At 24.1% G+C, this 15,700-nt stretch overlaps 3 protein-coding genes across 3 annotated transcripts; 2 read left to right on the top strand and 1 right to left on the bottom strand.

Annotated features, from left to right (window-relative positions):
* Window positions 1-3,007: 3,007 nt before the first annotated feature.
* Window positions 3,008-4,653, top strand: LOC122505210 (myeloid differentiation primary response protein MyD88; the record flags this gene model as incomplete). Its single annotated transcript, XM_043616699.1, is given in 4 exon segments — window positions 3,008-3,132; window positions 3,215-3,383; window positions 3,553-3,715; window positions 4,022-4,653. Coding segments are annotated over 4 exon segments (830 nt in total), but the record flags the coding sequence as incomplete, so codon positions are not given.
* A 2,060-nt stretch (window positions 4,654-6,713) lies between these two features.
* On the top strand, window positions 6,714-11,410 carry LOC122505200 (serine protease snake-like). The gene is made up of 2 exons (XM_043616687.1): window positions 6,714-6,864; window positions 9,676-11,410. Exon 2 carries the CDS (start codon window positions 9,962-9,964, stop codon window positions 11,093-11,095), a length of 1,134 nt encoding a protein of 377 aa, XP_043472622.1. The 5' UTR covers window positions 6,714-6,864; window positions 9,676-9,961; the 3' UTR covers window positions 11,096-11,410.
* Window positions 11,411-12,119: 709 nt separating this feature from the next.
* On the bottom strand, window positions 12,120-15,570 carry LOC122505245. The gene is made up of 4 exons (XM_043616741.1): window positions 15,404-15,570; window positions 13,695-14,762; window positions 12,694-13,604; window positions 12,120-12,555 (listed from the first exon to the last, which is right to left on the bottom strand). The coding sequence occupies exons 1-4, from the start codon at window positions 15,482-15,484 to the stop codon at window positions 12,120-12,122; spliced, it is 2,496 nt and encodes an 831-aa protein (XP_043472676.1). The 5' UTR covers window positions 15,485-15,570.
* Window positions 15,571-15,700: the final 130 nt, after the last annotated feature.

The following is a 15,700-nucleotide window of genomic DNA, read 5'->3' as shown; positions in this document are numbered from 1 at the left end:
CTACTCAATCCTGAAGAATAGAGAATTTTAGCTCAATTTTTTAGTAGTAGCACCACCACCCGAACGCTATCAGACAATCAAAATTTAGTAAAAAAAATTTTAAAAAATTAATTCTTCCAAATTTATTGATTCTAATCATCTGAAAATTACCTGAGTTCTAGTAGGGACAGAGCCCTACTTAATCCTGAAGAATAGAGAATTTTAGCTCAATTTTTTAGTAGTAGCACCACCACCCGAACGCTATCAGACAATCAAAATTTAGTAAAAAAAATTTTTAAAAATTAATTCATTATAATTTAATGATTCTAATCATCTGAAAATTACCTGAGTTCTAGTAGGGACAGAGCCCTACTCAATCCTGAAGAATAGAGAATTTTAGCTCAATTTTTTAGTAGTAGCACCACCACCCGAACGCTATCAGACAATCAAAATTTAGTAAAAAAAATTTTAAAAATTAATTCTTCCAAATTTAATGATTCTAATCATCTGAAAATTACCTGAGTTCTAGTAGGGACAGAGCCCTACTCAATCCTGAAGAATAGAGAATTTTAGCTCAATTTTTTAGTAGTAGCACCACCACCCGAACGCTATCAGACAATCAAAATTTAGTAAAAAATAAATTAAAAATTTAATTCTTCCAAATTTAATGATTCTAATCATCTGAAAATTACCTGAGTTCTAGTAGGGACAGAGCCCTACTCAATCCTGAAGAATAGAGAATTTTAGCTCAATTTTTTAGTAGTAGCACCACCACCCGAACGCTATCAGACAATCAAAATTTAGTAAAAAAAATTTTAAAAAATTAATTCATTATAATTTAATGATTCTAATCATCTGAAAATTACCTGAGTTCTAGTAGGGACAGAGCCCTACTCAATCCTAAAGAATAGAGAATTGTAGCTCAAATTTTAGTAGTAGCACCACCACCCGAACGCTATCAGACAATCAAAATTTAGTAAGAAAAATTTTAAAAAATTAATTCTTCCAAATTTAATGATTCTAATCATCTGAAAATTACCTGAGTTCTAGTAGGGACAGAGCCCTACTCAATCCTGAAGAATAGAGAATTTTAGCTCAATTTTTTAGTAGTAGCACCACCACCCGAACGCTATCAGACAATCAAAATTTAGTAAAAAATAAATTAAAAATTTAATTCTTCCAAATTTAATGATTCTAATCATCTGAAAATTACCTGAGTTCTAGTAGGGACAGAGCCCTACTCAATCCTGAAGAATAGAGAATTTTAGCTCAATTTTTTAGTAGTAGCACCACCACCCGAACGCTATCAGACAATCAAAATTTAGTAAAAAAATTTTAAAAAATTAATTCTTCCAAATTTAATGATTCTAATCATCTGAAAATTACCTGAGTTCTAGTAGGGACAGAGCCCTACTCAATCCTGAAGAATAGAGAATTTTAGCTCAATTTTTTAGTAGTAGCACCACCACCCGAACGCTATCAGACAATCAAAATTTAGTAAAAATAATTTTTAAAAATTAATTCTTCCAAATTTAATGATTCTAATCATCTGAAAATTACCTGAGTTCTAGTAGGGACAGAGCCCTACTCAATCCTGAAGAATAGAGAATTTTAGCTCAATTTTTTAGTAGTAGCACCACCACCCGAACGCTATCAGACAATCAAAATTTAGTAAAAAAAATTTTAAAAAATTAATTCTTCCAAATTTAATGATTCTAATCATCTGAAAATTACCTGAGTTCTAGTAGGGACAGAGCCCTACTCAATCCTGAAGAATAGAGAATTTTAGCTCAATTTTTTAGTAGTAGCACCACCACCCGAACGCTATCAGACAATCAAAATTTAGTAAAAATAATTTTTAAAAATTAATTCTTCCAAATTTAATGATTCTAATCATCTGAAAATTACCTGAGTTCTAGTAGGGACAGAGGCCTACTCAATCCTGAAGAATAGAGAATTTTTGCTCAATTTTGCTTCCTCGTGAGGAAGCTTTGTAGTCGTTTAATTTACAAAATTTTTAAAAATCCTTTTAACAAATTTTCTTCTATATGGGCTATGTTATATAAGACCCTGAACAATTGTCCGGATGTTTGTATGTGTGTGTGTGTGGATCCCGATTTTTGTGAACACGATAACTCGAAGAGGTTTTAACGAATTTGGCTAAAATTTACCAAGTATATTTATCATAAAAATATCTCGAAATGGATTTATAGACTTTAAAAAATTCTCAAAAAAAAATTTTTTTTGACCTTTTTCTAAAAAATTTTTTTTTTTTAATTTTTTTAAGTTGGTTATTGAAGTTAGTATATAATAAAATCTTATTCTTTGCATCAAGACGAATCGATTGGTATATAAGAAGTATAAATTGTATGAGAATTTACATAGTTAATCACAATTAAAGCTGAAAAATTCGCATTTTTATCATAAAATGAGTTCTTTCCGCAAAATTATGTTGCCGTATAAGAAAATCTTACTTATTTATTTCTAAAATCTTATTCTTTGTATCAAGACGGATCGATTGTTATATATAATATATATATTGTATTTAAATTTATAGAATTAAAACCAATTATAGACAAAAATTTTGCACTTTTAATAAAAATTCATTTTTTCTTAAAAATCATGTTGCAGTACAATAGAATGTTATTATTTATTAAAAAATAAATTAAAAATCTTATTCTTTGCATCAAGACGAATCGATTGATGTATTTAAAGTATATATTCTATTGAAAATTATATAATTAATTACAATTAAAGTTGAAAAATTCACTTTTTGACTAAAAATTTTGTGTTTATTTAGATTCATATTACTGTATAAGAAAATTTTATTTTTTCTATTAAGACCAATGAACTTTGTTTTATAAATGTTAAATTGTATTAAAAATGATTTAAAAATGAAATATATTTATCGTTAATGCTTCCTTCACGAGGAAGCAAATTTTTTTTGCTGATCGTAAAGAGGAAGCAAAATGTTCATGTAATGAACATCTGGATTTACAACTTGTTTATTAAATTTTTACTTTTTTAGAGGATCAATACAGATCAGAGGAAGGTTTGCAGAAGCAGCATTACGACGCATTTATTTTATATGCAGATGAAGATTTCGATTTTGCAAAAGAAATGATCGAAAAACTTGAAGAGCAAGATTTGAAGGTAACAACAAATTATTATTAATTCTAAGTTCATAAAATTTAAAAACGAATATTTTTATACTTAAACTTTATTTGTATTTTAGGTTTGCACAAAAGATAGAGATCTCATTGCTGGCGTTTCTCTTGAAAGCGAAGTAATAATGAAATTAATTTCCGAACGTTGCAATCGACTAGTAGTCGTAATTTCACCAAACTTCCTGAAGAGCCCCGTGAATAAATTCTTTTTAGAATTTGCACACGCTGTTGGAATAGGTATTCAAAAAAAATTTTTTTTATATATTTGTACACTTTTATTTTTTATAATACTCAATTTTTTTTAAATTAAAAAAAAAATTTTTTTTAAATTTTTTTTTTAAATTTATTTTTATTTTTTTTTTATTTTTTTCTTTACATTTTTATTAAAATCTTGAAAATTTTACAGATCAAAGAAAGAGAAAACTCATCGCCTGTGTTTATAAAGATTGTGACCAACTTCCTGAGTCATTAAGTTATACGATGAACTTGTACTACAATCGTAGAGCTTATTTTGATTTTTGGGGGAAACTTTGCGATTCCGTAAGAACATCACCGTTGAAAAAAGAAAGGTAAATATGAAGTAAATTTTTATTTTACTATTTTAAAGTTTAATTTAAAATTTAATTTAAAAAAAAGAATTGAATTTTGGAAGAATTACAGTTGCAATTTTTAGAAATAATTAAATTTCAAAAGGTTTTTCATTGAAATTATTTGAAATTTGAATTCCTGTGGAAAAGTAAATAAGAATAAGTTTTAAAATTTTTGTCTAACAAAAAAAAAAAATTTTTTTTAAAAATGTTTTGAAATTTTTATTAATTTAATTTAGAAATTAAAAAAAAATTGTTTAGCTCTAAATTTTATATTCTATTTTTCAGTCGTCAGGGAAACAGAGAAATAAAGAAGACAAATGATAATTACATTGCCAAGGAAGAGAGGATAGAAAATAATTTAGCAATTAATTCTGAATTGTCAAAATCTTTAAGACCACCAAGTAAATCACACGCAATTCTACGGAGTTTAACGAGAAAAAAAGAAAAGAAAGCAAATAATAATGAAAGTACATCAAAGGAAACTAATAATGATGAAATAGATTCTGGACTTTGTTTACCATCTGTTATCTCAGACTCGATAAGTATCAATTTAGATACAACAAATTCACCCTCAGATGCAGCCAATCTTCTTTCATTGAAGCACGACAAAAAGAAGAGATTCTCACCATTTAAAAAACTTCTTAGGATAAAGAAATAAAAAAAATTTTTATTTTTAAATTTTAATTTGACTCAATACAGAACATTCTCTGCTCAATGTGTGATAATTTACCGATTTACAATTTTTTAATTTTATTTTTTCATCTATTTATTTATTTATTGTAAAATATTTTTTTTTCTTTTTGATTTTATAATGTGAATATACAGTACAAATTGTATAATTTAATAAATGGCATTTAGAGGATTATGGTCTTTAAATGTTATTCTTTGAAAAATAAAAGTATTTTTTTTTTTTGTAATTATTCTTTTTTTAAAAAAAACTAAGTTCTTCTAAATAAAAACAATATTTAAAAATTCGTGCATTAAAAAAAAAGTGGATTTTTGAAAAGAATAAATATTAATTCAGTCACATTTCTACATGTAACAATTATTTTCATTAATTGAAAATTGAAAATTGAAAATTGAAAATTGAAAATTGAAAATTGAAAATGTTATTCCATAACATTTTTCATGGAAATTCAATTTAAAAAAATTTTTTTTTTAAATTCTAAGTGAGAATTCAATTATTTTCATAAATAATAAAACTCATCGAAGAATTTCAATTATTTTTAGCAACTATTTTAAATTAATAATTTGAAAAATTCAATTATTTTCACAAATAATAAAATTTTGCTCAGGAATTCAATTATTTTTGAAAATTTTAATAAAAATATTTTTTTAAAAAAAATGTACTTCTTCTTAAAAATTTAATTTCAATTCCTCGAAAAAAATCAATTATTTAAAAATGAACATTTATTAAAATTCTTTGGAAGAATTCAATTATTTATAAAAATATTACAATTTCAATTTTAATTAAATTTTTTTTTTGAAATAATTCAATTATTCTTTTAGATTTTATTTAAATTCTTCCCTAGAATTCAATTATATCGATAAATAACAAAACTATTTCAGAAAATTCAATTATTTTCAGGCATTTTAATAAAATTTTTATATAATCTATTTAATAAATAAATAAATAAATGAAATTCTTTGCAAAATTCAATTATTTTCAAATATTTTTAATACATTGTTCGAAAGAAATCAATTCATTTAAATACAATTTTAATTAAATTTTTTCGAATTAATTCAATTATTCTTTCAGATTTTAATAAAATTCTTCCAAAGAATTCAATTATTTGCATAAATAATTCTTCAAAAGAATTCAATTATTAAAGATAAATAACAAAATTGTCCCCGAAAATTCAATTATTTTGAGACATTTTAATCAAATTCTTTGCTAAATTCAATTATTTTCATAAATAACAATATTTCATCACAAGAATTAAATTATTCTTAAAAGTAATAAATTTCTTCTTGGAAATTCAATTATTTAAAAAAATTCTAATAAAATCGTTTGCAAGAATTCAATTATTTTCAAAAAATTCAATAAAATCACAAGAATTCAATGATTATTTTTAAAAGTAATAAATTTTTTCTTGGTAATTCAATTATTTTAAAAAATTCTAATAAAATCAATTGCAAAAATTCAATTATATTCAAAAAATTTAATAAAATAAAAATAACAATATTTCATCAAAAGAATTCATGATTATTTTTAAAAGTAATAAATTTCTTCTTGGAAATAAATTTCTTCAAATTTCTTCAATTATTTAAAACAAATTCTAATAAAATCATTTGCAAGAATTCAATTATTTTAAAAAAATTTAATAAAATACCGAACAGACATTCAATTATCGTCAAAAATTTTAGTAGAATTCTTTGTAAAATTTAATTATTTTCAAAAACTTTTCGCAATTCAATGATTTTTAATATTTACTATTTTCATAAAATTTCCAAACATAATTCAATTATTTAAAAAATTTTTTGTAAATATCTTTTTTTTTTTTTTTTTTTCGTAAGAATTCAATTCTTTTCATGAATAATAAAAATTTTCTCAGGAATTGAATTATAATATTATTTTAATATTTATATATTGATTAATTAATAATTATTTAATTAATTAATAAATTTTTTATTAAATTTTTTATTATTATTTCAACTTTATTAATGTTCTTCTTCGAAACAATAAATTTGATTATATTACACTTCAGTTTTTCGACAATAAAATTCTGAAAAGAATGTAAAAACATGTTTTTTTTTTAAAAAATAAGTTTCAAAACTTTAAAAATTATGTTTTTGCATTCTTTCCAGAGTCACGAATTGCTAAAAATTAAAATTATATGAAAAAAAAATGTTATATATTGTAATAAAATATAATTTATCTCTGATTAAGATTTTAATATAATATCATCCTACCTTCTCTCTACAAGTGTTTTAAAAGACAGTTCTGAGTTGATTTTTATTCATTGTACCTCTTACTTTGACATAATTATATTCATAAATGAAAATCTGTTGGCAAATTTTCCTCCTCAATATTATATATTTATAAATCGAGTGAATTTTTTTTATTTAATTTCTCTCCTGTGAGTTGAAAATTTTATTCGTAGGACTTGGAACACGTCAGGTTAAACGTAAGTATTTTTTTAAACTGAATACAGCATGCTTCTCTATAATAATAATTCGTAGTACTACAATTCATAAGTTTGCAAGTGTCAGCAAATTTATCAGCATTCATATATTATGTTCCGCATGTTTTGTAACTTAAACATTGGTGTCGAATATTATTTCTCGTCATCAGGCAATTTGAATATTAAATGAAAATTTAATTAAATAAATAAATTAATTAATTAAATTAAATTAAATTAAATTAAATTAAATTAAATTAAATTAAATTAAATTAAATTAAATTAAATTAAATTAAATTAAATTAAATTAAATTAAATTAAATTAAATTAATTAATTAAATTTTATTAAATTAATTTAATTTAATTTTTTTTCGCTCATTATGAAAAAGAAAATTAATTTTATTGAGATTTAATTAAATATTTCATTCATCTTCTTAGAAATAAAAATTTCAATTTCTCTTTGAATACAAATTATATAAAAATTGTTTAAATCTTTATGTTTACATTATGCAACTTTTTTCAGGTAGTTACAAAGTTTACGAATTTTAGTTTACAATTTTAAAAATGTAAATTGTAAATTATAAATGTTTGTTGTATTTTGTTGTATTTTAAATACAGTGAAAATTCTAAATTAAAAAGTATTGTAAAATGCATTATTTATATTAATTCAGGTACATATAAATGAATAAAAATCGTTCGCTAATTCTGTTCGCAGTTTCAAATTAGATGTTGTTTGCAAAAAAAAAAAAAAAATTGTTCCCTAACTTTTTTTAATGTTTTCATTTTTAAAAATTTTTAATTTTACAATTAATGTATTGAAAATCGTTGTCACCTTGCTAAGAATTTTATTAAAAAATTTTATTATTTAGCATAAAAATAATTGATAAATTATTATTATTATTATTTTTTTTTAATTCTTTGAATTATTTTTTAAATAATCGATTTTTCTTATTTATAAAAATAATTGAATTGTTTTGAAGAATTTATTAAAATGTTAGAAAATAATTGAATTTTATAAAAAAAAAATTATTAAAAAATAAAAAAACGAGATTGAACTCTTACATGGAATTTTACTAAAAAATTAATGTATTAAAAATAATTAAACTTTTTTGGAAAGAATTGTATTTATTTAAAAAAAAATAATTGAATTGTTTCCAAGTTTTTGTTAAAATTTTATAAAAAATAATTTCTAAATTCTTTCGTAAAATTTTATTAAAATTTTGTTAAAAATAATTGAATTTTGTCAAAAAAATTTATTATTAGTTATAAAAATAATTGAATTCTTGTGAAGAAATTTTATTAAATGTCTTTGCAAATAATTGAATTGTTTCAAAGAATAATAAAGAATAAATTATTAATATTATTATTATTATTATTATTATTATTATTATTATTATTTTATTTATTAATAATAATAAAGAATTTATTAGAAATTAAAAAAATAATTAAACATTATCGAAAAATATTAATAAAAAATAAAAAGAAAAAAAACTTTATTCTTTCATATGAATTTATTAAAACTGTATTAAAATTTAAAATAATTGAATTATTAGCAAAGAATGTTTATCATTTATAAAAAATAATTCAATTTTATCAAAAGATTTATTAAAATTTTCAAAAATAATTCAATTCTTTTGTGAAATTTCATTAAAAATTTTTTCAAAAATAATTGAATTTTTGACAAAAATTCTTAGTATTGATAAAAATAATTGAATATTCTTCCGAAGAATGTTATTATTTATGAAAATAATTGAATTCTTGCAAAGAATTAATTATTACATTTTTTTTTTTTTTTGCAAATAATTGAATTGTTTCAAAGAATTTATTGAAAAATTTAGAAAATAAATGAATTTATTCGAAAAATATTTAAAAGATATTTAAAAAAAAGTGAATTCTTTCATGAAATTTCATTAAAATTGTATTAAAATTAAAAATAATTGAATTTTTGCAAAGAATTTTTATTATTTATAAAAAAAATTATTAAATTGTATCGAAGGATTTATTAAAATTTTTTAAAAAATTAAGAAAGAAGTTAATATTTTTGATGAAAATTAGAAAAAAGTCAGGAAAATAAAATATGGAAAGAAATTTTTGTCAGTTGATGAATTTTGATAAAATTTCTGAAAATTCGAATTAATTTCTTTTTGAAGAATTTTTTTTTAATTAATCGAGTTTCTTTAATAATTTTAATGAAAAATTTTGAAAATAATTTAATTTTTATGAACAATTTCTTTACAGTTTTTATAAAATAATCATCTATCTAAAGAATTGAAATTAAACATTTATTTATTCGATTGTTATCAAAATTCTAGAAAATAATTGAATTTTTTCGAAAAATATTATTAAATTTTTTTTTAAAAATTGAATTCCATCATGAAATGTTATTAAAATTTTAGAAAATACATCATTGAATTTTTGCAATGAATTTTACTAAATTTATAAAAAAAATAATTAAATTGTATAGAAAGGATTTATTAAAATTTTAGAAAATAATTGAATTTTTGCAAATAATTTTACCAAATTTATAAAACTAATGAAATTGTATGGAATAATTTTTATTAAAATTTTAGAAAATAATTGAATTATTTTTATTAGTTACCAATGAAAAATTTATTATAATTTTTATTCAAATTCTATAAAATTAGTTAAATATTAAATTAAATTGTCAGTAAAAGAATTAAAAAAAAAAAAAAAAAAAAAAAAAAAAAAAAAAAAAAAAAAAAAATTAATTATCAGATGTAAAATTAAATTGAACTCTTAATTTTTTATTTTTGCATGTTGTGAAGAATTTAAAAACATTTCTTCATTCTTCTACAGGAATCGTTGGAGATTCGCTGAATCAGCCTCCGGGAGTTGCGAACAAAAAAGAAATGGCGAATTTTTCAAAACAAAAGAAAAATATTCTCCGAGATAATTTCACGAGCATTTTCTTCAAAAAAAGCATTCAATCTAAATCACTCAAACCTTGATAATAATTGAAACTATGAAATAAAATGTCCTCTTCTGTTCTTATCGTCTTTGCTCGTCATCAATGCACTAAAAATGAAAATTTACAAAAATCATCAAATTTTTATTCGACAAACTATTTTCTCTTATTTTTGACATGAAAGTGAATTTATATTTAACTATTCTATGTATGTTTTTGATTCAAAGTTTTGATTCACAAGAGTCGTCGTCGATGAAGATGCGAATCAGAGGTCAAAAAATAGGAAGTAAAGAAAAAGAATCAAATTTCGCAAAATTGAATTTTTTTCCAAAGAGAGAAATCAAAATTCTGAGGGAAAAATTGGAATTGAAAAGAGAAGTGAGAAATAATTACAATATTAATAAGGAAAGAAATTATTTTCCAAAAAAGAGAAAATGCGAAAGAATGTGTGAGAAATATGGGAAAATGTCCAGAGACGCAATTTGGGTTCAGTATCCAACGAATTTCGATCCAATACCAATAACACTGTTAAATTGCGATCGCAATTGGAATAAATTTATAAATCCCTTAATCGGCGGCGGTGTTGGTGCATTATTCGGTGAATTCCCCCACATGGCAATATTAGCCCATCGACAATTGAACAGCAAACTGCAATTTGCCTGTGTGGGGAGTTTAATTTCGGAAAAATGGATCCTAACGGCAGCTCATTGCTCGTATAAAATTTTCATTAAAACAGCCGTCGTCTATCTTGGTTCAAATCGTCTAATGGACACCAATGGTGGTCAAGTATTTTTCGCCAAACAATTAATTATTCATCCGGCGTATCAACCACGTTTGTCCTATGCGGACATTGCACTCGTCGAATTGGACAGAACGGTTCAATTTGGATTGAACCTGAAACCGGCTTGTCTGCAATTTGATAAAGAAAATGAGGCAAAACTGATGGCTACTGGTTGGGGTACTTCTCAATATGGAGGAGAATTGAGTGTGAATTTACTCAAAGCACAACTCGATGTTATTGACAATGTGAATTGTTCGACGATGTATAAGAATTCGATAAATTTACCCTGGGGCATTGTTGACAGTCTTTTGTGCGCTGGTGATCCGACTGGAAATTGGGAGAAGGACACTTGCTCCGGTGATTCGGGAAGTCCGCTTCAAATTAGAAATATTGATAATTGTCTTTTTAAAATTATTGGCATTACAAGTACGGGGAAATTTTGTGGTGTTGATGCAATTCCGGGAATTTATACTCGTGTCGCTGCTTATGTCAATTGGATCGAGGAAATTGTTTGGCCTCATTTTTTTTAAAATAAAAAAAATAAAAGGGAGTTCAAATATAATCTTCATCGTCTGAATAATATTGAACGATTTTTCAATTTACGTTGACGAAACTTATTAAATATTTTAATCAAATAAAGCTTATACCTGCTATCTGTATTTAACTTTACGAAAAGTATAAAAAAAAAAATCAATGACTAAGATTTAATGTATATTTAATATATTTAATATTTTAACAGCAATTGATTAATACAAAAAACCATCTTATATTTAAGTCCTTATATCTAAAACTAAATTATTAAAAACTATTTTTAGTTTCACAGAATAACATATCACAAACTTTAAAATTCTTTGCTTCTTAGGTATTTCTGAAGACGACATCATAATAAATGTAAATAGAGTAAAAATAAATATTTTAAATATAATTTTAAAAATTTTGCGATACTTTATAGGATAAATAAAAGTTTAATAGACATCATTGTTTTTATTTTAATAATTTATTATTTAATTTTATAGACATTATAATTAGAAACTACATATACAGGCGCTTTACAACCCGCGTTATTTTTTAAACGAATAAAATATTATATCTTATCCATATTTCCTTCCTTCTTTTTACGATCCATTCATTATTAATTATTCTAACAAAAATAAATATACAATAGAAAGAAATTTTCAAATTTTTAAAATTTAAGATTTTTGAAAAAATTTCCACTACCTACATATATTATGGATTAAAATATAAGTGTTATTTGGAATAAATTTACTGAATACAATTTTAAAGTTATAATTAATAACAATATTTAAAAATATCCGACCATTTTCAATTTCAAATGTCTAACTCCAAAATCCAATTTAGCAACAGCTAATTAAGCATATTGTATATTTTATAATGAGTGACAGTTATAAAATTTTATAATTACTCTTGTGTATTAGCAACCGTGTCCGAACATTATTTTGAACTTCAAAATTGTATTGAGGAATTAAAAAATCTCTTAAATACTAAATATCAATAATATTTAAAATTTTTTTTAAATTTAATGAGGCCATTATATTATATGTTGTTTCGGCTAACAAAGCCATCAGATATTCTAGGTAAAAATAGATGTTCTGCTTGTCGTGACTGTATTCCAAATTTTTTCAATATATCAGAAATTTTGTCAGTGTAATTGTAACTTTTTAAAGAATCAACATATTTATCGACGTAATAATTGTAGAGAGGATTGTACTTTAAACTATTTTCATGAAGAGTATAGAAATTTACTATCTGATTAATGTTCTCTTTCAAAAATAACATATCAATATCATCAACATCCATTAGGCCGTGATTTGATAGTAACAGAATGCGTTCGTCAACTAGACGATTAGTTATAAATTTACGTACATTAATACCTCCAATAAATAAACGACTGGGTTCGAAATGGAACAAATGTAATTTATCATTAATTTCAAATGTTTGATTTTTCTCCAATAGTAATCTTGATCCATTGCTGGAAATTGAAAACTCGTAGATAATTTTATTGTTCCTTTGCAACTTTACAGCAAAATAGACATCTGTTGTTGCGTATTTATTTGTTTCTAGTTTTATCTGTTTAAACGAAGAGTTTCTAGTAATAGACGTGGATTACAACACAAATATTATGATATTTGTGTTGTAATCCACGTCTATTACTAGAAACTCTTCGTCGTATAAACCTTTAGCAGTAATATTGAACTTGTCACCAAAAGCGAAATAGCCGGGACGTGCAATGTGTTTGAAGACGTTCTTTGTGAAGACAAAAGTACGCCACGTTATTATGTCACTTAATTTTTTTCTATTGATAATCACATTTTTCGGCTTATTATGATAAATAAATAGCCTGTCATTCATTCTAAATGTAAATTTTTCTTTACGATCTATTTTTCTAAGGGTTTTATTCAGAGTATAAGAAAAAATGTCCTTGCAACCTCTTTTTAATTCGATAGAGAATACATTTTTTTGTAATTTATTAGATACTTGTACCTTGGAAATTGTCAATCTTTTGTAGTCTATGAAAACCTTTAGGAGTATTCTGCCATCATCGTCTGTAAGATAGATAGAAGAATGGATCAAAGGTGAACTTATGTCATTTTTCTCTATTCTTTTCACATGAATGGTAATTGTTGTTTGATTAGCAGCGATTGCATGATATTTCACGTCACTAAAGTAAGACTTTTCTGCAATATAGACAGAGTAGACATCCCTTGACAAGGTTAATTCAAACGATTCGGTATCAATTTTGTGAGGTACATTATTCAAATATAAAGAAATTCCTCTCATTGACATGATGAATGGAGTAACAATAAATTTAACCCTTACAAATTTCTCCTCGTCTTTGAAAGCAGGAATTTGCATGAAATTTTGCCTCTGAACCATGTCACTCAAATCAGTGGATCCAGTGGATCCAGTGGATCCAGTGGATCCAGTAGATGATAAATTAAAATCCAAGACAGACATTATTGGATGCCCACTCACTAATAACAGTTCTAATTCTGGATTTATTAACGGCATCAAATAACTCTGAAAATCAATTACCTTCTCTAAGTAAGGGAATATGTTTATCTGATATATTTCTAGAAACAAATTGACAAGAATAGAAATAATATTTACTCTACGTTTAAAAGTAAGATTCTTGATACGAGCATAACTCTTATGGAATTCTTTAATTATTCTATCATCACCACCGTAATCAAAAAGACTGAGGAAAAAATTTAATTTTTCCTCACCGCTCCATTTGTCAATAAGATCACCGCTTTTATACCGTTTCACAATACTTTCATAGTTCGAATTTAAAGATCTCGTGGTGTACATTTCTTTATCGTTGGTTCGTTGAAAGAAAACAGCATAAATCATGCTCCACACATTGCCAATGTCTTTAAAACCAATAAGATTGTTACTAATCTCATAGTAGTGTCCAAATTGAGTCAATAGCGTCATATTTAACTTGCCAGAAGGTTTCAACCAATCTAAATTGTTATCAATCCTTATCAAATTGCTTTGCCTTTCCACCTCGCATGTTCCCTCATTCGGACACGTGTTCATCAGAAACAAAATCGTATGCTCCTGGGGTGAAATTGTTTTCGAATTACACAAACCTCTTACAGTGCCAACGCCAAACAGAGAATCATAATACTTGAGAACTTTCTTTTGCTTTAATAGTCCATCATTCAGAGTGTAGTTGTTTTTCCTGATGATAGAAATATCATCGAATGACAGCAACATTTGGGTATAAGTGTTTTCAACAAATCCGTATAGTTTTAAATCATCGTAAAATGCAGACTCCGCTTCTTTTGAATAATTATCAACATCATTGGACTTGAAAGTTGGCAATTCGATCCAGAAATTAGTGTTGATTGTTACTCTCACCTTTGCGTTGTAGGAGTCGGAAATCATAGGAACACAATCATTATCAGGTATGATGGTTATAATGACTGATTTTAAAAGCAGGACATTGAGATTAATCTTATGACTTTTCTTTGTTTGGGAGAGACAGAAGAACTTTAAATTATCAACTTTTGCTGAAATTTTTAGTGATACAGCGGAACCTTTCTTAACAATTATGCCAAAGTGAGTTTTATGATGATAAATCTGATTATACCAATTGATCATTCTCCAGGGTTGTTTGCAATATATTTCACTACAGTTTTTAAGAGGTGCTTCAATAGAAACTTCCTTGTTCTAAAACAGTAAAAAAATAGGACCCCAAATATGAAGACAGCTTATAAAAATTGGGTCATGCGTCAAAATAATAATTTAAAGAAATAGTATTTATGCAGAGTATATATATATATATAACCATTAATAAGAAAAACGTAACTTATAAAGAATATTACTCTTTAATATATAATAATAATAATATATGGCGGACGACATTTTCAAAAATTCATCGGATTCACTTGAAACTTATTACTCAGGGGTTTTCGGGGTCGCTGATTACAAATCTGATATCAGATTTTGAAAATTCAAAATGGCGGATCCAATATGGCGGACATTTTCAAAAATTCATCGGATTCACTTGAAACTTGTTACTCAGGGGTTTTTGGGGTCGCTGATTACAAATATGATATCAGATTTTGAAAATTCAAAATGGCGGACGACATTTTTTTAAAATTCATCGGATTCACTTGAAACTTTTTACTCGGGGGTTTTCAGGGTCGCTGATTACGAATCCGATTTCAGATTTTAAAAAATTCAAAATTGCGGATTATATATAGCGGACGACATTTTTGGTATTTTAAAGTATTTAAAAGTAATTTCTAATTAAATTAAAAAATATTCTTTTTATTAAAAATTAAAAATAAATTACATTAAAAACTCACCTCCTCATTCCAAATTATGTCTTCAATTGTATTCGCAGTGGAAAAAAGTATAAAAAAAATAATTAGTTTTGCCATAATCATTTTTGATAATTATTAACAAAAAATTTGCAGAAGAAAATTTATTTAATTTTACACTTCAACTTGGTAATAAGCAATTTTTAAATAAACAGAACAGACGGAATTGTGATAAATTTTTCAAAAAGTAAAAATTGTTTTTAAAAATATCAAATATATATATACATATTGTGAAAATAATAAAAATATAGATATAGATAAGTTTCATAAAAAATGTTCGAT

This window comes from Leptopilina heterotoma, unplaced genomic scaffold (assembly GCF_015476425.1).
Source record: "Leptopilina heterotoma isolate Lh14 unplaced genomic scaffold, ASM1547642v1 Lhet_350, whole genome shotgun sequence".
Classification (NCBI taxonomy): domain Eukaryota; kingdom Metazoa; phylum Arthropoda; class Insecta; order Hymenoptera; family Figitidae; genus Leptopilina; species Leptopilina heterotoma.
This window is presented reverse-complemented; position numbering and strand designations above follow the sequence as displayed.

Excerpts from the sequence above, each read along its gene's own strand:
- LOC122505245 (XM_043616741.1), bottom strand. The coding sequence starts at position 15,484 with ATGATTATGGCAAAACTAATTATTTTTTTTATACTTTTTTCCACTGCG. Across the intron at positions 13,605-13,694 it reads ATCTTACTTTTAAACGTAGA|AGTTATTTGATGCCGTTAAT; the intron begins GTAAATATTATT and ends ATTGATTTTCAG. Across the intron at positions 12,556-12,693 it reads AATATCATAATATTTGTGTT|CAATGGATCAAGATTACTAT; the intron begins GTAATCCACGTC and ends TTCAATTTCCAG.
- LOC122505200 (XM_043616687.1), top strand. The coding sequence starts at position 9,962 with ATGAAAGTGAATTTATATTTAACTATTCTATGTATGTTTTTGATTCAA.